Here is a 21,813-nt window from a genome sequence, read left to right as displayed (position 1 = left end):
TAAAATAACCTGCAGCTACTTCTATTTCTTGATATTAATATAATGCTGTGCTAGTCTTGTAAAGAGCCAAAAACCATCTTAGACAGTTCGAAGTCACATGAAATATATAACAGCAATTTTTAAAACAAAATGTGTATGAAAAATTGAATGAGACAATTCAGAGACTACTAACTAATGATATGGTGATGGTTGACTTGATCAGTTGTGGATTACTTGTTCAAATGGTTCAGGGTCAGCTCTGATCTCCTCAATTGGACCATTTTGGCTGTGAGGTTCCACCTGGGAGTCGGCCTTCGTGCAGATTTCTTGTATTTACCTTTTTCTTTATAACCTGAATAAAATCAGAAACAGTCAATGCTTACTCAAAATAGTCAATACTCAAATAATAGTTTATGGCGGCCCGTTGAAAGAGGCCAACATATTACTAGCCTACCTCTGGACTCTTGCTGTGGGTTTTCCAGAACTCCTCTATGGCAGATCCCTTGGTCCTGTTCCGGTAGGCGTTGAAGACTCCACGGTGGGATTGTTTCACTTTTTCGCAGATCTGGACATGCTTCTGTAATCTTTCGCTTGCAAACTTTCTGTTGCAAAAAGTGCAAGGAAGGAGCTGCAGGCTGGCGTCTTCCTGTCTCAGCTGCCCCGGCTCTGGTCTGCTGGAATGTGAGGGTTGAGAGACTGGTGGCAGTTTTCTTCCTTCTGTTGCAGCTTTATGAGAAGCTTTCTGCTGACTCATTTGAGGCATATCTTGTTCATTGTCAGAAATCCCGTAGTTGCTTTCTCTCTTCCAACCTTTATCGCCCATCGAGGCTGTATTTTGATGTCTTTCTTTTGCTTTCACTGTTCCATCCTGTGACTTCTCTCCCCAAATGCCATTTTTTTCATCCCTTTCTCTTCTTCTGGTATGCTCTTTCACTTTTCCCCACCATGGTTTGTTCAGCTCTCCGCTCACTTCTTGCTCAGGAACTGTGATCTGGTGAGTTGCTTTATGATCTTTTTTGTGTAACTGTGCAACTTCTGTTTCCATTCTTTTTCCCCTGGCCCTTTCTTCTTGATAATGTGTCTTCATATGTTGTTTAACATCCTCCCGTCCTCTTTCTTGCATCTTCATTTCTCTTCTCACTAGTTCTCTCCTCTGCGAGGGGAAACACTCAGCCAGCCTGGATGTTGTCTGAGTGTTTCCCCTCTCTGCTTGTCCCCAGTTGTGTCTCTGCTCCTCACTCTTTTGGTCATGAAGTGCAGCAGTGTCTCTTCGGATCTTTTGTCTTATTTTTTCCTCTACGTTCCAAAGCTTCTCCTGTAGCATTAGCTCTTTTGCATGAATTGCTCTGGCCATCTGCAGTTCTCCACTGGGCTGTCTGCTGTCCGAGTCGTTTCTTGGATCTTGGGCTCCATTGGTCTTTCGAGTGCCATTTGAATGCTGTTCTTTGGGCAACAAAGAGCCTCTTGACTCAAATGAGTCTTGTTTCCTGGGTTGGAGAGATCTCCTGTGACTAACAGGCTTGTTTGGAAATGGACGGTTTACCCCATCTGCTCTACCAGGTACAACACCATGTTGTGCTTGAGTATTGCCATTTATTTGTCCTGCAATGTTGTGCTGCCCTTGAGGACTGTGTCTTCTTCCTGTGTGTGTGCTCATGACTTCAGCTGATGCCTTTGAGGTTGTTTTGTTGTGAAAGACACCTGCTGAGGTTTTTTTCCCCCCCTATAATTTCTAAGAAGAAGAAAAAGCAACAAATAAGTAAGGCTCAAATAGAAAAGTTGTGAAGGAAAATGCTGTGCAGATGCAGTGTATGACTATATAAAGTGAAAGCAGCAGTGTGGTTGAATCAACTTTGCTTGAGTCCCAAGTTAATATGTATTTCTATGTAATAAGTCTCTTGTTTAAATGTAGAAAACCCTTTTTATTGTACAGGTCCTTAGATTGAACTTGACAACATATTCTTGACCTTGACAACAGCCATTGATGACTCGCTTTCAACCCAATTGCAGGCTTTAAGATGACGTTTTCTATGTTGTCATGCAACTGTAGTTGGATGTTTACAGTAGACGATTACTTTCTTTACATGACATACAGTTTGAGCATTATTGGGTGCACACTCGTCCATGTCAACCAAAAAGTATTCAGCAGATGAAGTTTGTTGAAGATTACATGGTTAAAAGCTCCATAATAGCCAGTGGACCTTGAGTGAAGGTTTGGCTTGTGAACTGCTGTGTTTAAGGTCAAGTGTGAACCGTCAAAAAAAATACTTTAAAACATTGCTGACATGGAATTTCTTGTATAACATCCCTATATCCAAATGACACAGGTCAATGTCAGAAAATAGCGAGCTTCTGTATAATTGTTGATCTCTAGGTCACGTGTAGAATCTCAAACATGTAACTCACCTTTTGAACGTCGCCTGAATTAAAAGTAACTGTGACAAATAAAGCTACTCGGGAATAGACACAATAACTATGTGACTCATCTCCCCGAAACATTCGTTGCCTAGAAACCAAAACGTCTCGGGTGCTCTCTGATTGGTCCACTGTCACTTCCGGAAATGGAGTCCCGTATGTTTTAAAAAGAGATCTTTTGCAGCTGGATAGTGTCTCACGGCTTCCTTTACGCTATTCAGGTGAATTATTGAACATGTAACGAGCTTTCCTGTATGAATAACAATACGCTAAACGTGCTAGTTATCCAGGTTCTAAATCGTTTGAGCATACAGACATACATTATGCTAGCAAAGCTTGTAGCCCCCGCGATGCATGATGGGACCCTAAATATAAAACACAGCACCCAATAGCTACTGTCATGTTTCTCCTTTTACAGGTGCACTATGAGCAACGAAGACCTCATTTCAGTGGATTATGAAATTTTTGGCAGAGTACAAGGCGTATTTTTTCGGAAATACACTCAAGTGAGTTTGACTGATATAAAGTGAGCCTACACATGCACAGTTTATAAGTTAGAGGGAGACACATCTTTTATGTCAAGAGTTATTCTTTAGCTTTTCATTGAGCTGTCAACTGCATGTCATGGTTGTCTGGTGGAGTTTACAGAGGTAAAAATTGAAGAAGGGTGTGAGATGTAGTTAAACGCTTCTGGAATTAACTGGACCTTGAGTTTCTATATATAGGATGAGAAAAAAGTGTTATTTTGACATTAAAGCTTTTAAACATTTTCCTAGTGAAAACTTAAAATACAAGTGAATCTAAAAATGTCTCCTTTAACAACAATGTTTAATTTATTTTATTTGGAAAACAACACACAATTTATTTTTGCACTATATATAATGATCAGAGATCAAGTCGTAGTGTTCACAACCCATCATGTGCAATGTATCCAACTAATATTCCCATGACAGCCTTACTCTCCATCAGTACCCTACATCTGCTATTTTATAATTCACCATGTTTCCTTTTCCAGGCAGAGGGGAGGAAGCTAGGCCTGGTGGGATGGGTCCAAAACACAGGCGCTGGAACTGTTCAGGGGCAGCTACAAGGCCCACGCAGCCGGGTGAAAGAAATGCAAGAATGGCTGAAATCCACCGGCAGCCCCAAGTCACACGTAACCAAGGCCGAGTTTAAGAACGAGAATACGGTCGATAGCCTGGAACACTCATCTTTTAACGTAGTAAAATAAAATCCCCCACAGACTTTACTTGTAATATTAACTTTGACGCAGATGTTTTATTTATTTATTTAATTTTATTAGTTGGAATGCAGCTCAAGTAAGGAAAAGATGTGTTTATGTTTCTCCTTAATATTCACATACTAGTATAATTCAATTAAAACTCCTTCCAGCCTGCATCACGTTGTTGAATTTCATTGTAGCAACCACAATAAGGGAATGTTTGATGAGGTGATGACATTATTTAACAGACAGTGTTAATAAACTGTAAATCTGTTTTGAAGGAGGCATTTGCAAACAAGTCGGAATCAAGCAGACATCCTGGTGAACAAACAGGCAATGGTATGACCTTGAAATCTGTCACCGATGCATTCATTGGCCTCCACTAAGACAGACTGAAGAAGTCTGAGAGGAGCCTGATGAATGAATAAATACTCATCAAAATGCTGCTGCCCTCTTTTGGAAAGGACTGATTCTGCAGGTTGTGGAGAATCCCTGATGAAACAGCCAAAGATGTAGGATCAATTAAACCTCAAATTGTGTTAATTTGAATAAGCAAGGAAAATATAACAAAAGTCACTGATGATGTCAAGAGCCAAACTTGCCAAGAGGTATAGAGGGAGGAGACATGGCATACAAAATAAAAATCTGACCACTTCTTCACACAAATGTGATGGCTCTATAAATTAATGTCACAAGATAATTTACTTGTATTGTTTCCATTATTTACTCAATTGTTGTCCCCTCCACTGAAAACATAGAGGGAACCAATAATGCAAATGTATCTTATGAAAAGATGAAGTAGGATATGGTTAAAGAACAAAGGAGCCGCTTTAGAGACACCTAACCTTGACAAGAATTGTATGATTTGGCTACAGTGCATCTCTAATTGTTGCCCTGTACTAATGCCAACCACATTATTTTAACCACATAATTGCATTTCTTATATCTACATGTGTGTGTGCGTGTTTCTTCTCCTGCCGGTTTTTTTCTTTATCTCGTTATTTAAGTTAATAAAATACAGAACTGTGTCTCGAGTCAGTAAACACATGAGATAGCACACTCCGGACAGTAGGTGGCGCTACGCACATTCAAAGCTGGTTGAAACGGATAAAAGAAAAGGACGACGGGGAAGCTGTGGGTCCTTCACACCAGAAGATGGCGCTGTTCGATGTGGCTGTTGGCTGCTCCGGTCTGCTCTCGATGTTACACGTTGACTGTAAACAGCACCCGATGTTGAGTTTAGAATGGGCTCCGATAGTTTTGTTTTTTAATTTTAACAGGCAGTGTATGCCGACTTTTAAAACGTGTTGCAATCAAAAAGCTGTCGTTGGGAACATGTTTGGAACTAGCAACGGGTCATTCTAAGCCAGTTGACTAATTTTATTAACTTGACTCTGCAGTCGGCCAGGACAGGTGAGAACACCTGCATTATATTAACACCATGATTAAGTGTTTGCCTGAAGAAGTGCAGGGGAAGCTTCGCTCCGGGGTCGCCATTCCCTCCCTTCAGCAGAGCGTAGAGGAGCTCATCCTCAACAGCATTGATGCCGAGGCGACCTGTGTGGGGGTGAGGGTGGACATGGAGGCATTCAAAGTACAGGTGGTCGACAACGGGGCTGGGATAAAGGCTGAGGATATGGAGTGCGTGGGAAACCGATACTACACAAGCAAATGCAGCACTGTTGGAGATCTGGACAACCTCAGGTGGTATGGGTTCAGAGGAGAAGCCCTGGCAAGTGTCGTCTCACTTGCCACACTAGTTGAAATCTCCACCCGGACCAGATCATCGGTAAAAACTCACATCAAAATCTTCAAGGATGGCAAGGGCATGGATGTGTTTGAAGCGGAGACTGCTCGACCCTCTTCAGGGACGACTGTTGTCATTTGTAACTTCCTCCACAACATGCCAGTGCGGAGGAAGAGGATGGATGCTGTCCTGGAGGGCGAGAGGATCAGACACCGGGTGGAGGCCATTTCACTGATGCATCCCTCTGTGTCTTTCACCCTGAAGAATGACTGCACAGGAGCCATGACGGTGCAGCTTCCTAAAGCGAGAAGCACCTACCACAGGTTTGTGCAGATACACAGCCTCGGGCGAGCACAGAAGCTTGGAGAAATCAGCCACACTCATGGCCAGTTTGAAGTGATAGGTTACATTGGCAGAGAAGGCCACTACAATAACAGCTTGCAGTTCCTGTATGTGAATGACAGACTGCTCCTGAAAACACGGATACACAAGCTTCTGAACCTTCTCCTTCGCAGACTGAGCAGTTCAAAACAGAAAAACGACAGTCCAGACGGGCAGTCTGCTCACAGGAGTCCAAAGCACAAACGAAGCCAAGAACTGCATGGAGTGTACGTCATCAATATCAAATGCCTTTTTTCAGAGTATGACATATGTCTTGAGCCTGCCAAAACTCTAATAGAATTCAAAGATTGGGATGAGATTTTGCTATGCATAGAGGAGGCAGTGAAAGCTTTCCTGAGCAAGGAGAACTTGGTGGCTGTGCTTTCTCAAGATGACTTGGACTTTGTAGCTCCCAATTTGTTTTGCACTCACAACACAGACCAAGAGGGGCGTAACATGGGCAATGGTGACCAAGCAGCTGGCAGAGCTTTCTCACTAGATTGTACTTTTGGAATGAAACTGGCATCTAATCCTGTTTATCGAAGGCGCAAAGACTCCTGTATACACAAGGACAGTGTTGGTCAGGAGTGTGGTCCGATGGAGGGCAAGGAAGAGACTGAAGAACAGGGGAAGCAAAAGATAACTGCACATGAGTTGGAAAAAATAAATGGTGTAGAGCGTATAAACAAAGAATATAGATCTGAGCCACTGTGTGATTTGGCTAGACTTGAAGCTGCATCTGATGATAACATTACTGTGGAAGAGGAGTCAACCATTAGTGACGCTGGGGAAGACACTCAAGTGTTATGTATGTCAAATTCACTAGAAAGTGAAAAACTGGAACCCTCAAAAGAAAAAGAGATGCCATTCAACACAACTACCTCAGCCAGCAGTGTGATCCCACTAGTCAGCATCTATCAACAAATTCAACCGGCTTTAAATGGTATTGAGCAAATATTACCCGACTGCCAGGGTGCAGGAGGACATGAACTTACTTCAATAAATGACAGAAGGATCAGCCTGTCTGATCCATACATTCATGAAAATCTGCTCACTCGGGACGTGTCCCAAATCAACAAGTCAGTGTTTCAGCAACAAGTTTTAGTACAGAAATGTGAGGAGAGATCCGTTGCATCAAAACGCAAAATCTCACTGTGTGCCGACCATGACATAACTTGTCAGAAACCATCCATCGACATAATTCCCTCAAAGGTACACAGAATTTCAACTTGTCAAAAGTTGTCTTTATGTAAGGAGCCTGGATCCCTTGAGAAGTTCAGAAGAACATGTGGTCAAGCTGATGAACTGAAATTACCCTCTCAAGCGACTCATCAAGAGAATAATACAGACTGCTTTGTTCTGAATTCCCAGAACGCGTCTGTTTGCCAGAAAGAACAGCAAGATGGTGGTGGTACAGAAAAAGAAGAGACATGGAGCCGCCTCCGAAGCCCATTAACCCTCAAAGCATTCACCAAGTTAAAACCAGCCTCAGGACTGAATAGAGGACGAATATCTTTGGCAGCTAAACTCTTCCATTTGAAACAACTCAGGACAGACGATTCAAACGTATTACCACACTTGTCGAGGACTACCTCACGGGACAAAACCTGTCTCCGTCGTGGCAATGATGGCAGCCAAGACGGCAATAACAACGATAGTCACTGCGCCATGCCACCGAACCCTGAGACAGCCCGTGGTTGCTGTGAAAGTCTTCCACTGGCTGAGAGGGAAGAGGATACAACATTGGGGGACTGGCTTCATCACTACGATACATCTGTAGGAAAGATAGTTTATATCAACAAAGTGACTGGGCTCAGCCGATATGAAGACCCACCGACTGAAGAAACCCACGCACGCTGTACATCTGATGTCACCAATATGGCAGTTAGTGTCATCTCTGAAAGGGGTGAGTTCGCAGCTTATCCGCAGCTTATGTTGACATGATAGTAACTGGAACTAGTACTCAACATTAACCAAGAATACTTTCACTGTCACCGTTGTTTCTTAAACTGTAGGGATGGAATACAGATGTTACCCATTTCAGGTGGATCTAGTATTGCCCTTCCTACCTAAATCCAGGACAGACAGAGTGATTAGTTCAGGGCTTGATGACAGAGGTACCCCACAGACAGACAGATCAGATCAGATTGTAGATCGTAGGCTGCCTTACTCACACACACACTCGTATACAAAAGGAATATTGGCTTGTTTGTGTTCATGCGTAATATTGTTTGTCTTATCAGATGTCAATGTTGAGAGGTCCAACTCACTGAAGTCGTTGTACTCAAAGTGGAATAATCCTGTGTTTGTCTGCCCTCCTACGGTAAAAAAAACTTTTGTGTTTGCTTTGTAAGGATTTAAATTATGTTCTACTTTTATTTTATCTGTTTTAAAGTTTAGCGTCTTAATAATATCAAAATTGACTTTTTAGTAATGCACAATGAACTCCACTGTGCCTTCAGGTTGGTGTGGACATATCAAGTGGGCAAGCTGAGGGACTGGCCGTCAAGATCCACAACATCCTGTTTCCATACCGCTTTTCTAAGGCCATGATTCACTCAATGAAGGCACATTTCTCTTTAGTTTGGCATGTTCTGAAAAAAAATTATTTATAATGCTTCATCCATCCAACCTTCATTGATGGTTTGAAGTAATTGCTATTCATTTACCTCCTAGGTTATTCATCAGGTGGATAAGAAGTTTCTTGCATGTCTCATCAATACGAGAGATGAGGAGTCTGCAGCACTCGCTGAAGGTATAGACGGGACTTAACTGGTTGTCATTTGTTGTTTTATCAGCATCTCATGCTCTTTATGTTGAAACCCCAGGAAACCTTCTAGTGCTGGTAGATCAACACGCTGCACACGAGAGAGTTCGACTTGAAAATCTACTTGCAGGTAATCAAACAAGATAATAATGAAATGTTCGATTAACAAAGCTGTTTCTGGGACCCTGATGTGATAACAGTCATCAATGTATGTCCTGTCATAGATTCTTATGAGGATGACCCAGAGGCCCCTGGGGAGAGACGTCTGTGTTCATCAACCATTTTGCCACCTCTCCAGATCAGTGTAACAGAGGAAGAGCAAAGGCTACTTAGGTGTGTTTTACTGTATTTACAGTACTACAAGCAAATGAGAATACCTGTAAAAGCAGAACGCTTGCTGAAATTCAAAGTTTGAGAATATACATTTGTTCAGTCCGTATGGCTTTTAAATTATGATTTTGGCAATGAGATGAAGGATAGCAGTAAAAAGGGCGAGTGCAGTGACGCAGCTTCAGTTCACCAGTTTATTTTTGTCAAACTGCATCCTGCAGCTTTTAAAGATCAAACTCTTTCTGTTTACTTCTTGTCTATACTGAATTCTAATTGATCTGAGTTAATTTGACACTGAGGTTTCATACCATGGACTATTACATTGGCACTCTAGTTGTTTGTATTGCTAATGGACCCTTCCTCTGAAAGGTCTTGTGAAGCACATTTGCGGAGTTTGGGCCTGGAAGTGAAGTTCTCACAGGCAGCGAATCCACAAGCTTTAGTAGGAAAGGTACCGCTGTGCTTCATGGAAAAGGAGAGTAATGAGCTCAGGCGGGGGAGACCATCAGTCATCAAGCCTATTGTTAAGGTGAGACTTATGAAACCTCTGTATTAATACCATCTATTGCATCACTCATTTAGCCGAGTGATCATATCACGGTTCTTATTTTTCCCTTTTTAATCGCACATCAGGAGTATCTTCAAGAGCAGATCGAGGTAAGCTTGAAAATGTTTTTTTTTAGTTAATAAACCTTTTTGTATGGAGAAAGTATAACATTGACTCAAAGTGTAACATACCTCATTCTTATTCTTTTTCTCAGTTGCTCTGCTCAACTGGTAGAGTCAGAGGAACTCTGCCTCTCACTGTGCTGAAGGTGCTCGCCTCACTAGCATGCCATGGTACGGTTACATGGTTTCTCTCCATCCTCCAGTTTACTTTGTGTGCATTGGTGATTCAATAAATGACAGTTTCCCACTGAAATCTTGATTAAAATCCCTTTTAATAAATGTTTGCATTAAACAGGTGCCATCAAATTCAATGACAGCCTGAGTAGAGATGAATGCTGCAGCCTGGTGGCATCCTTGTCCTCCTGTCAGTTGCCCTTCCAGTGTGCTCATGGCCGTCCATCCATTGCTCCCTTAGTAGACACCCTCCATTTGGACAAAGACGAGAAGGTACAAGAATGGAATAGCACATCTGAACTGTGTACTAAATATACTATTTAAGGCTTTTACAATGCTTTGGTGACTAAGCCTTTTTGTTTTTCCTGCAGGAATTACAGAAACCCAACCTCCAAAAGCTGAGAAGAATGTATAAAGCGTGGGAACTTTATGGAAATAGATAAGTGGGTGTGTCTTTACTGTCAACAAAATAATTTGTAACCGAAACCTCTTGTTTGTAAATTCACAGGAAGACTTTTAATATAAACAACATATTTAACATGTATAGCAAATATACACAAGTCGTACACAAAAACAGTTTATGAAGGAATTCTTAAACTGAATTAAACAATAACAATTGATATTCCCTTGACTTCACAGTGGGGGGGGGGAATCATGATTTAGGAAAATAAAAAAATGTATGTTATTAAAACAACCCATCACCAGTTTGATTGATATTTCATGGAGGACAAAAAATATCCGTTGTGTTTTTTCTTTAAATGAACCCTTCAAATATGCATCGGCGGAATGTGACGCATTAAGACAAATGCAGCAAAAGGCACATTGTAGCGACCATGTATATGTTCCCAGACTTTCAGTCCCTCAGGCGTATTTACTCAATCAACTTCTTGGTCTTGAAGAATCGTCTCAAAAAGGAAATCTGCCACGTGGCCAATGCAAGAAAACCGCATACGGATATGACACTGCGGAGCTGAATTTGCATATTTGTGGAACCTGAACAAGAAAGGAATTTGCAGTTAAATAGTGTCAAAATAGTTTCAGATACATAAAGTAATGAATCGCACTTGAGGAGAAAACTGCTGCAACTCAGTTCAAACTCACAAGCTTGCTCTTCTGGCTAAACCCCAAACCTGGGGATGTGGCCAAAAGAGACACATTTAACTCCTAGAAAACAGTGCAGCTGCAATTTTCTGCCCAAGTGGTGATTTACATCTACAGTAAACATAATGCTCTATTAATTTACTATTTGTTTGTCGCATCTCCTTCCCTCGTTTCCTCAGGTAGGTAAAGTCATCTGCAATGGACTGTGAGAGGTGCTCAAGATGCGTTAGCTTCGCCTCAAGGGGGGTCAGTTTCTCCAGTTTTTCAATCTGACAAAGAGGTTGCAAGATTTATTTGTGCCATCATACATTAAATTATCAGTAGTAGTTTGGATTGATACTAATGGTACTGATGATATTTGATGTAATAGTATTAACATGACCCCTCACCTCTCTGTTGTTTTGGGCTTCCACGCCATGCTTCAGGTTCAGTATGACCAGTTGGTCTGGGACCCTCCCACTGCCTAATGACAAGTGTTTGTTTGTTGAATTGTAATATTACCTGTATAACTAATTCATGGAGAAAAGATTGCATTTCTTTCAAATAATTTTAAATGAGATTTTTTTTTTTTTTTTAAACCTCACTCACCCATTGGAGATATGCTGCTGAAGCAAACTTCAATCTGTTCGTAATTTGGTGTTACGAATGACAATTTCCCTTTCGTGGCATTCTCCTTGATGTACAATGTCTCCCACAAAGAATCAACTATCTGAGGACAGAGTGAACAGAGGGGTTCAACTAGATCTCTCAATTATCAACTCGGTGGGGCAGTGGCTCTTTTTACGCCTTTGGAGTAAAGCTGGATGCTAAATCAATATTATAATGGTATCTTGATATGACACAAGACTAGAACCCTATTACAATTAATGCACAACGCTGTTTACATATGTTATTACCACTACCTTTTTGATTATTCACATTACACATTTTGTTTTTGTGATAGGAAAATATTTCCGACAATCAAAACGTATTTACAAGAATAAATAGTATTTTTACTCTTGATTCAAGAAACCGCCCACTTGAAGACGTGAGAAAGTGTGCCATACGGTGCGACACAGGCGGGTACCTTCAAAGTAGTCCGCGTTGTTTCATGCTGTTGGCTCACTTCGTACTCGCCTGAGACGAGCACGTCTTTGCCGATGCGTTCTTGTAGACATTTGATCGAGTTGACCGGCAGGTAGAATGCAAGAGAGAGCACCGGGTCCAAGGGGACCGCTATCAGCAGGAACACGCACAGTGTCGCCATGCTGCTGGTCCCTTCTTGTGATGAGAGCGAAGGACGCGGCCGCGCCTGTCAGATGCAGCCCCGCCCCCCTCGTTCTTCTCCCTCCACTTCCGGGTTGCGTCACATGACTTCTCCGCCCCCACATGTGCAGCCTCTCCTCTTCACCGCCTCCGCCCCAAGTAAACAATTCAGTTTGCCGGCAGCGCTCGATTCTTATCTTTGGAAAGGCAGCTCTTAAAGTAATGAGTTTATCCAGATATCTGTCAGACGGTTAACGTTATAAGTCAACAAATACAAAAACATGGAGAAGCCTATATGTCATATACATGAAATGGTGAGAGGACATGTGGTTAATGAAAACTAGTCAACATACTATACTTTTGAAAAATGCGTCACGTTGACCTTGCAATTAAATGAGCTTTTACGTTATTGGGATGTGTTGGCTATTCACGTGCATAGCCTATACTCTTTATCACTTAAGTATCTTTTATGAATACATAATTGCACCAGGAAATTGTTAGCCTTCATATGTGTATTTATAGATAGGCTCACGTTTCTCACCCCACATTGAATTCAGATGAAGCCCATATTTGTGAATGGGAGTGAAAACTGCTGTGTGGTTTTCGGGCAGTGACGAAGTGTTTACCAAATCTAAGAAATAGTGTCGCACAGCATTTGTGGAAGAAAGATACGGAAAGCTTAATGTCAAAATAATGTTATTTTACCCCAAAATGTAGGTCCGTGTGTCTGTCTGTCTGTCTCACCACCCTCCCCCTCCGCGGATGGTACAGTCTTGGTTCATTCATAAAATTCTAGCGGAGCATAAAAAGGAGGGGCTTGCATTCTAGTCGTCCAGTTACCAGGTATATACCTGGAGAAAAGACTCGAGACGCTCTGCCCAGCGGAAGGCCAGAGTCATATTTGTCATTGATCAGGACTTGTGTGTTTTCCCCCTCGTGATGTATCATAATAACCTGACGCCTGACATGGATTCAGCCTCTACCACCTGCCGGACAGAGTCTCCTGTCGGGACACTTTACCAAAAGACGCCAGAGGAGGCGAGCTCTCCAGCTTCCTCCTTAGAGAGCAACGCAAAGGTATGAATAGCTTTGTTTATCATACATTCAGCATGCAGCCCAAGAGGCGCGTACAGTGTACAGGCTAATTGAGCACCCCTTTGTATGTGGTCCACGGACTGATTGTTTGTTAGCATTCCAGGTGGGGGGAGGGGGACCTGATTGATCAGATTTTAATTAACTCGGTGCGCTTTATTAAAAAAAAAATGTTTTTTTTCAATAAAAACATTTTGATAAATAATGTTGAGATGAGATCAGCGTGGGTTGGAATGGGACATATTATCACCGTTCTTCGGGTTGTTATGATCCCGACGTCCTGGGACCAAATGTGAGCGTGTCGATGCAGCGGTTCATTGAGAAAAATAAATCCATTCAGGAGACTCCACAGCATCTCTGCGTCAGTGTTGACGTCAGAAACCATGATAAAGTCAAATATTGATCTGGAGAAGGCTATTTCTGGACGGGTATATTTCAAGAAAATATACCACATGCAGGCTACCCTCTGTGTTAGTCTCTAAACATACGATTTGTGAGTTTAATAGACAATTATTATCACAAAAGATCCATTTTAAGCCACTAATGGCATGGGAATATGTTTATTTTAAGAAATCTCTTTGAAAGTCCTTATTGTCGATTATTTCCTTTTTCAGGAGCTCTGCCAAGACATGAACGTTGAAGACACTCCATTTGTTCCAACAGTTACTGCAATTTCCTCCACCCCAGATTTCCAGTGGATGGTCCAGCCTACAATTATTACATCTGTCTCCCCGTCTCTGGGTAGCAAGCAAGCCAATGAACCACAAAGCTCTCACCAGGCAACACCCAAAGTGGGCGGGAACAAGGGCAAAAATGCTGTCAGAAAGGGGAAAACTGAGCAGGTAGGTTAGCTCGGATGAAGTCTACCTGCCATTGGACAGAATAGTCAATAGTGTAACTGTACAGTTGCTGTCTGAATTACTTGTGTGCAACAGGGCTATTGTGCACGCTCCTCTGGCGCCGTGTGCTGGCTGTGTGCCTTCCTTAGGCTGTCAATTTATATTCAGGTCACAGCAAGTCTGCAACAATGGTCTATTTTTAGATGCAATGCAGCGAAACATGCTTTTGCCATTCTTTAGAGGGGGAATTGGCAACAGACGCAACGGATTAGAGGATGAAACGGCTGGATTCTTCAAGGTAATGACTGAATTATTTCTTCCAAATCCCAGCTGTCTCCGGGGGAAGAAGAGAAAAAGAAGATAAGGAGGGAGAGGAATAAAATGGCTGCAGCCAAATGTCGCAACAGACGGAGGGAACTCACAGATACACTGCAAACTGTAAGTAAACAGTCATTTATTTACTCAGCTGTCGTATGCACCCAATCTCTGTGTGTGTGTGTGTGTGTGTGTGTGTGTGTGTGTGTGTGTGTGTGTGTGTTTTCCAATGTGGATGACTCTGGTTGTCGATCTATCTGAAGGAAACAGACAAGCTGGAGGAAGAAAAAGCCGCCCTGGAGATGGAAATAGCCAACCTCCTCAAAGAGAAAGAGCGGCTTGAATTTATCCTTGCCACACATAAACCAGTGTGCCAGATGTCAGAAGAGTTGCAGTCTATTTTCCAGGAGCCCACGGGGTCCCCAGAGCTATCGCCCAGTCCAGAAGAGGATCGACTTCCAGAGGATGGCACCCAGGAAGCTCCCTCGCTCCACGACATGGATATCTCCAGGGATCCGTCCACAGCCATCTCTGGGAACTCCAATATCTTGCTGTGCGCCAGTGCTGAAATCAACATCTACGATCTTGAGCCCTCTCTGGACATTAAGGAGGGGCTACTGGAAAATATGTTGCCCAGTTTGGAGGAGAAAACCCCCATGGAGACGACTCGATCCGTGCCAGACATCGATCTGAGCAGTTCTCTCGGGGTCTCGGACTGGGAGACCCTGTACAAGTCTGTTTCCAGCGACCTGGAGCCTCTCAGCACTCCGGTTGTGACCTCCACCCCCACCTGCAGCAGCTACCTGTCTGTGTTCACGTTTGCGTGTCCTGAGCTAGACTGTCTCACAGAGGGACTAGACGGTCATAAAGGTGGAGGGGGCAAGGCGGAATCGGTTGATCTCCTCAACTCCCCGACTCTCCTGGCCTTATAATGTACAGAGGGAAGTGATCTGTGAGATCTTATAGCTTTTCTGTTTGCAGTTTCTGAACTTCGAAATGATCTGAACAACATATGCCACAGTATGCTGTAACACTTCAAGGAATGCATTCATGACATGTCACGTGTTTGTGACTAAGCAAACATGTAAACTTTCTCCAGATACATAACCAACAGAGTGATGTAGCGAAAAGCATGGCTTTTACTTTTACAGGTGGGACTGAAGTAAGTCTTGATTTTACGACGCATGCTGAAAGATTCCAAATAATGTTCAAACTATATATATATATATATATATATATATATATGATCTGTTCCTAGATCTAAGATGTGATGTGGAATTTAATGTATCGGTATGGTTTTGTGTTTATAGTGTATTGATTGCTGTGAATGTTGTATTTATGTATTCATCCATGTTAAGTGCATACCTCAATGTCTTCAAGTGTGGTTTGACCTTGTTGAAAGTTTTCCATGAAAACATCCAGTGCTATATGCTATATATATATATCTTATCAAGATGTAACTTATGAGTTATTTTTTTACCTTTCAGACTTTTACTTATTTGTTAAATTTAAGAATAAGTCAAGTGAGCATTGATTGCTTATCTATTCTGCTGAATATTGCAAATAAATCTACATTCCGAGTGGAGGTTGGTGCTGGTGTTTGCAATTTCTTTCTCAATCGAAGTGAAAATATGAAAAGCTTGTATTTAGAATGCTATAGTTAACTTATAATTATACAAAGTAAAGATGACATTCAAGTTAAGGTAAAGGTATATATAATACACATTATTTTAACATGACCTCTGTGCTTGCTAATCCCTCGTTAAAATGACCCCGCGTCTTGTTCTCGCCTGACGCGTTGGGCGCGTGTGTTTGTGTCGGCTCTGTATTTCCAGTGCCGGCCTCCATCTGAGACACATTCTGTCTGCAGTTTGCAGCCTCAGTGTTTCTTTATGGGAGGAGCGGTGCGACTTCCCCACTTCTGCCCCCACTATGTAGGCTACTTTTTTACATCCCTGCTTACGTTTGGCTGGCATAGCCTAATTTCCGCATTCCCAAATCCTCCCAGATTGGGGATCACGTTTAAAATCGCGCTGATGCAACGGTTTCCACTTTTTAAAATCTACTCTCGACCCTCGACTGACCAGAAGAAAGGACAGTTGTTGCACCTGGGATCAAAGTCAGGTCGGTATACACAAACTTCGTAAACCGAGAGCTGAATAATGTCTCCACATTGAACGGGCTGCTGGCGCGCCACGCATCGGTCACACCGAGCTGAGTGTGTGGACAGGCGGCGACAAGGTCTGTGATGCGTTTGGTTAAACTCGATTTACTGCAGTCTCGGGCTTTACGTGGCTTTTGTTGTGTCCTCAAAGTAGACCTGACGTCTTATTGAGCGTGCTTTCATAAAGATGCGGTTTCTTTTGTGTGCATGCTCCTCTTACATGGAACTACGGCGTGCACAATTCAGAACAAAATGTTCCTCTTTCGAGCCGTCTCTCCGGCTCGGTGGTGTGTGTGCATTGCTTCATAAACTGTGTTGTTGTTTTTTTGTATCGAAAGCGAAACGTTAACGTTGTAGTTTGATCGCTGCAGCTCTTTTGATGGGAAGACAAAGTTACGTAAGGTAAATGCCGCACTGGAAAAAAACAAAAAACTTCCGCTTTCAAGTTGACCAATGGCCTCAGTTTGCACGCTGCAACACAATGTAGACGGCTTAAGATGACTACACATGCATAAACTACTGAAAATTCATGTTCATAAACTAACCGGCAGTGCATAGAGTTCAAAACAAATACTCAGTATAAGTTGAATAAATTGGCTTCTTGGACCAATACAGTTATAATTACAAGAATGTTTAATAGCCTAGCTGTTTTAATCATACTACCATCACTGTGGACCATACTTGGGAGTCCTTTTTTGATAAATGTTTAAGAACCATGGTGTTAAGGCAGCTTTGTCTTTTGCTTTGGTTGAATGTTGTTATTAAAATATTAAACCAAATTTAAAATGCAGGTCATTACAAATCACATCCATTTAGTCTTGCACCATTTTCAAGACACAATGCCTATCACGTGCCATAAGGTCGTCCTTTCACTTTGTCTTTTTGACCTGTTGTTTGGGGAAGCGTGAAAACTGTTCTCGGCATTACTGTTTAGTCGATGCACAATTGGCATACACACAGTCTTCCCTTAGAAAGCCCATCTATTTGTCTTCCCTTGTGATAACAGGCTGTTTTCTGTTGTTTATTTTTTGTAGAGTGGGCTGCAGGTCTCTGAGTGTTTGACCTTAGATGATAGTTCTTGGCTGCATGTGACTTGGACATCTGCTGATCTGTTGTAGTAATTCCCTGTGTCCTTGGCTGTCTTTGCTCTCACACACCTGTCTTTGGATATATTTAATTGTTCAAATTGTGCCATTCGCCAGTGCAAAAGAGTTGTACAAAAAGTCAGTCCTGCACAAAACATAATAAGTAGACAGTGTCAACTTTAATTTTTCATGTGACTAAACCAGGCAAATTCAATTTTGGTTCATATTGTGGTCTATTATGCAGAATTTTGGAAGCCACATTTTTTACTGCCCATGGCATTAAGTGTCATAAGGTGGCTATTTATTTAGTTCTCCTTGAAATAAAGAGGAATTTGTCTGAGTGTGCTTTGTACAATGTCACTTGTCTCTCTTTTGGCCTCTGGAGATTAAATAAAGCAAATTCTTGCTATATTATCATTCCAAAAAAAAGAAGCAAAATAGTAAAAATGGCCTAATGAGAGCAGCCTTAGCATCCGGCTCCTATAACAGACCAACAATTCATCAGTAAGGCAAGTCTGACTGCTATAAAGGAACCGTGCACCTACTGTAACCGACTGTGAATAACACAGCCCTTACATTTCTGCGTGCTGCTAATAACTGTAAAATGGCTTTTCTACCCTTATACCATACAATATGCCCCAGTATGTACTAAAACAAACAGAGCAGACCGAGTTGTGTGTGTTTTCTCATTGATCTGGTTTAGTTGCCGTCTGAGTATGTCTTCCATTTTCTCCCTGTGCCGACTAGCTGTGGTCACGACCGAGTCTGACGCGATGCCAGGACGAATCCCAGATCCCTCTGTGACAGCAGGCTCCCTGCCCAGCCTGGGTCCACTGGCTGGGATCTCAGCCACCACGCTGACTGACAAGCTCAGATTCGGGGACTTCCAGGAGTTCGGCACAATGCTGTCACCTCTGCACTTCCTGGGGAAGAGGCCCCTAGTGATCAAAACAGAGGTATAGGAAACACGGAGCAGCTGATGACGAGATCATGTAAATACAAATAGTGCATTTTGAGTCGTTACTCACTTTACATGCTTTTTCTAAACTGACTTTTCAACATTTATGGGATTTAGCCACAATGAAACGAACAGTTGCAGCAAACCAAATATTATATTTCAATATTTCAAATGAAATATACAGATTCAGCTTAACTATGTGGAAAATGTGGCTAATGTATCATAAACAGTTTGTCTGAAGTGAAAACACCCTTGAAATGTCAGTGTTGTGTTATGTGTTAATCAACAGTTCCACCTAGTGGACATAGCGGGACAGGATCCTGTTGTTAAATATGCTGCAGGATGTCCAGGGAAAAAAGTAAAAATATATCATTTTAAAACAGTAAACTTTGTCATTAGAGTTTATAGGTAAACATGGAAGATAAGGCTCAACATAGGCCTTGTTATGTCTTGGATCACTTCACACTTCATTAAATTGATGTTAAACCGATTAAACGTGCATGTTGTGACTGAGACAGATCAACGTGCATGCACAGTTAGTATAATATACTTTTAAACATAGGAAATGTGTTAGTTTCCTTATTTAGCTCAACATTCCTTTTGCTTATTGATCACGATGATGAAGAAGACACGGCCAAAGCCAACTGCTATTACAGCCAAATGAACTATAAAGATGAGATGATATTTTGAATAATTGATCATAATTTTGTCCTGAACCATGGAGAGCAGGTCCATCATAACTTAATCTCAAACCTTTTTTATCTGCTCTATTGATTAGAGAGATGAAGAGGTCGACAGGAGGAAACGAAGGCGAGAGAAAAACAAAGTGGCTGCGGCTCGATGTCGAAACAAAAAGAAGGAGAGAACAGATTATCTACAAAAGGTGAACCACAGTCACTTTGTCATTATTTTAAACTTTCACACGTGTATCTTTTATGTTAATATCACCAAAACATGTCTCGGGTATCAGCCATACAACCTCCTTTTCTCTCCATCCTCTCGCAGGAATCAGAGAGACTAGAGATGTTGAACTCTGGCCTCAAGGCCCAGATCGAGGAGCTGAAGCTCGAACGACAGCAGCTGATCCTCATGCTCAACCGGCACCGCCCCACGTGTATCGTCAGGACAGACAGCATCAAAAGCCCGGAGGTCGAGGCCAACCCCCTGCTGCAGCAGCTGGAGGCCAAGTGAGGGCGCCACCACTTTGTACAGTTTACAGCTGAGATGGAGCAGCCAGCTAGCAGCACTTAGAGTCGGAGGAGATCCCGCCAAGTCCTCCCACTTTCACGCGGAGCGTCACTCCACGAAACGTGGATCCAATGACAATGGACACGGTTCATTGCAGTTCAATCATATATTCTCTCTGTTTGTCTCTCTGGCTCTCTCATTTATTTGAGCTCAAGCCACTGTCAGCATGAAGGTAAACAAAACAAAACACAGCTGTTGGCACATTACTTCACATTCAGTTTGTTGTTTTGTAGTGGATTTGGACTATATGTCTTCTTAGCTAGAAATTGTTCACTATTGAAAACGGTTTCAGCTCAGCGAATAATTTGGTGATCTACAAATGATCCATTTGATCTTGCTGTTGTGAAAAATGTATTCTGGGAGTCATAGGAATTTTAAATGAAATTCAACTAGAGGAGAGCAAATAGGTATTCTTAATAGATACATTTACTTTAATTTGCTCACTCAATTAAGAAAATAGTCAATTCTCAATTTGTTTAAACGCCCACAGATAGCCAGAAGCTTTTTTACTACAAAATGACCTTCATGATTCATGGTCATTTTTGTTCTTTCATTTATTTGGTGGCTGAGCGGTTGATCCTTTTTCTCTTTTCCTATGTTTTGGCGCAGGCGTCATGTATGCACATGTATATGTATCTATATATATATATATATATATATATATATATGGACGGTTTACATTGTACTTTATTATCTGTTAGCATATTGTTACTACGAATTGTGTTTTTTATACTTTTGTATATGATGTTATATAAGCATATAAGCTATCACAAAATCCCAATGTGTATTTCCTTAAGAAATAAATATTTTTTTTATTGGATTTATTTGAGTCCTACAAAATTGAAAACATGTCCATCAAAAAGGTTAATGACCAAACTTTCTGGTCAACGGTATCTGGTGGACCTGAGTTATTCTACATTTGGTATTAATTTCCACACTTCTAAAGTTTTGTGCAGGAGCTTCCAAATTATTTAAATTGGACCTATTTTAGATATTGTACCTCTCCAGCAGCCCACTTTCCCCGCAAGATTTGGCTCTTTTCTGTCATTGAGGGAAAGCTTTGTTTCCGCTATGGGTAATTCCTTACACATAATAACAGTGGAAAAGATATGAGAATCTACTTCACTGTAAAACATTTCAAGCCAGTTAAACTTGCAAACGAAAGTTCACCTGCTGCCTTAAATGCAAGTTAACTCCACTTGAAGAATTCCTTTGATTCAACTAAGAAACAAAAGTTAATTAAGTGGATTGAACTACAATGTTCTAGTTGTCTAAACATATTTTTTTAAGTTGTCAGAGTTGATTTAACTTGTTGTTTAAACTTTATCAGAGTTAAAACAAAGAATTATTTTACATTATCAGTTCAAGAAACCTTTCCTAGTTGAACAAACACACATTTCTGCTTTATTGTAACTCAGTTTCAAGTTAAAATAACGTAACCATGTGTATACAACTTGATATTTCAAGTTAAAGGGATTTAACAATTAATAATTGCAAGTTTGCTTGTTTTATTAAAAAAAAGACCCAGAATTCTTACTTCTGTTCAAAAGGTATAACATTTATTTGAAGAATACACCGGCTTAAACAGTGGGTACAAACCCAGATAGCTGTTTTTAAAACATTGTTACCTACAAGTGGAGGCAATTGTCTCATGAAGCATAATAACATATTGTATGTGTAACCTTATTACCTTCACTTCATGTGTAGTTCTGCATTAAGTCACCAAACTACTCAAATGCCTTTGCTTTTGTTGTGTTTTTTTAAAATCAAACGGGGAACAATAGTGTAATGTTATAACACAAGTTTCACAACAACAGGCTACTTACAGGAGAATAACAAGGCCCACTTTGTTCTTTCCCTGGAGGATTACAGGCAAGCATTAGTGTGTTGTACATGTTGCGTCTCCTCTGTTGACTGATGTGCTCCCCACGTATAACGTGTCACTTCTTATCTCGGCCGCTGGGGAGAGTAACATCCGTGTGGGCTCGTCCCTATAAGGCGCAACAGGGAGAGAGGACTTCTCACACAGCTCAAGTATTAAATGAACTCGTGGTGGGCAAGTCAGTGCTTTGGAATGAAGTC

General features: G+C 41.5%; 6 protein-coding genes across 8 annotated transcripts; 4 read left to right on the top strand and 2 right to left on the bottom strand.

The window, feature by feature from the left end:
- Window positions 1-8: 8 nt before the first annotated feature.
- Window positions 9-1,707, bottom strand: zc2hc1c (zinc finger, C2HC-type containing 1C). Its single transcript, XM_034563661.1, has 2 exons — window positions 434-1,707; window positions 9-331 (listed from the first exon to the last, which is right to left on the bottom strand). The coding sequence occupies exons 1-2, from the start codon at window positions 1,634-1,636 to the stop codon at window positions 248-250; spliced, it is 1,287 nt and encodes a 428-aa protein (XP_034419552.1). The 5' UTR covers window positions 1,637-1,707; the 3' UTR covers window positions 9-247.
- Window positions 1,708-2,534: 827 nt separating this feature from the next.
- acyp1 (acylphosphatase 1, erythrocyte (common) type) lies at window positions 2,535-3,797 on the top strand. The gene is made up of 3 exons (XM_034525087.1): window positions 2,535-2,615; window positions 2,813-2,900; window positions 3,410-3,797. The coding sequence occupies exons 2-3, from the start codon at window positions 2,820-2,822 to the stop codon at window positions 3,623-3,625; spliced, it is 297 nt and encodes a 98-aa protein (XP_034380978.1). The 5' UTR covers window positions 2,535-2,615; window positions 2,813-2,819; the 3' UTR covers window positions 3,626-3,797.
- Window positions 3,798-4,761: 964 nt separating this feature from the next.
- On the top strand, window positions 4,762-10,413 carry mlh3 (mutL homolog 3 (E. coli)). The gene is made up of 11 exons (XM_034525216.1): window positions 4,762-7,650; window positions 7,988-8,067; window positions 8,207-8,311; window positions 8,421-8,499; window positions 8,573-8,641; window positions 8,736-8,844; window positions 9,211-9,370; window positions 9,475-9,498; window positions 9,603-9,681; window positions 9,806-9,957; window positions 10,056-10,413. The coding sequence occupies exons 1-11, from the start codon at window positions 5,058-5,060 to the stop codon at window positions 10,125-10,127; spliced, it is 3,522 nt and encodes a 1,173-aa protein (XP_034381107.1). The 5' UTR covers window positions 4,762-5,057; the 3' UTR covers window positions 10,128-10,413.
- On the bottom strand, window positions 10,178-12,779 carry LOC117725195 (transmembrane emp24 domain-containing protein 10-like). 2 transcript variants are annotated; one of them, XM_034525218.1, is made up of 6 exons: window positions 12,736-12,779; window positions 11,852-12,270; window positions 11,374-11,494; window positions 11,175-11,248; window positions 10,928-11,054; window positions 10,178-10,677 (listed from the first exon to the last, which is right to left on the bottom strand). In XM_034525218.1, exons 2-6 carry the CDS (start codon window positions 12,029-12,031, stop codon window positions 10,556-10,558), a joined length of 624 nt encoding a protein of 207 aa, XP_034381109.1. In that variant the 5' UTR covers window positions 12,032-12,270; window positions 12,736-12,779; the 3' UTR covers window positions 10,178-10,555. The 2 variants fall into 2 exon arrangements, with proteins under 2 accessions (XP_034381109.1, XP_034381110.1); XM_034525219.1 differs by lacking the exon at window positions 12,736-12,779 and adding an exon at window positions 10,786-10,814 and having other exon boundaries at window positions 11,852-12,296.
- A 151-nt stretch (window positions 12,780-12,930) lies between these two features.
- Window positions 12,931-15,464, top strand: fosaa (v-fos FBJ murine osteosarcoma viral oncogene homolog Aa). The gene is made up of 4 exons (XM_034525217.1): window positions 12,931-13,107; window positions 13,737-13,964; window positions 14,292-14,399; window positions 14,540-15,464. Exons 1-4 carry the CDS (start codon window positions 12,970-12,972, stop codon window positions 15,206-15,208), a joined length of 1,143 nt encoding a protein of 380 aa, XP_034381108.1. The 5' UTR covers window positions 12,931-12,969; the 3' UTR covers window positions 15,209-15,464.
- Window positions 15,465-16,177: 713 nt separating this feature from the next.
- Window positions 16,178-20,349, top strand: jdp2a (Jun dimerization protein 2a). Of its 2 annotated transcripts, none has more exons than XM_034563653.1 (4): window positions 16,178-16,400; window positions 18,273-18,481; window positions 19,262-19,366; window positions 19,489-20,349. In XM_034563653.1, the coding sequence occupies exons 1-4, from the start codon at window positions 16,313-16,315 to the stop codon at window positions 19,672-19,674; spliced, it is 588 nt and encodes a 195-aa protein (XP_034419544.1). In that variant the 5' UTR covers window positions 16,178-16,312; the 3' UTR covers window positions 19,675-20,349. The 2 variants fall into 2 exon arrangements, with proteins under 2 accessions (XP_034419544.1, XP_034419545.1); XM_034563654.1 differs by having other exon boundaries at window positions 16,178-16,517.
- The last annotated feature ends 1,464 nt before the right edge of the window (window positions 20,350-21,813 follow it).

The sequence above is a fragment of the Cyclopterus lumpus genome, chromosome 22 (genome assembly GCF_009769545.1).
Source record: "Cyclopterus lumpus isolate fCycLum1 chromosome 22, fCycLum1.pri, whole genome shotgun sequence".
Classification (NCBI taxonomy): domain Eukaryota; kingdom Metazoa; phylum Chordata; class Actinopteri; order Perciformes; family Cyclopteridae; genus Cyclopterus; species Cyclopterus lumpus.
This window is presented reverse-complemented; position numbering and strand designations above follow the sequence as displayed.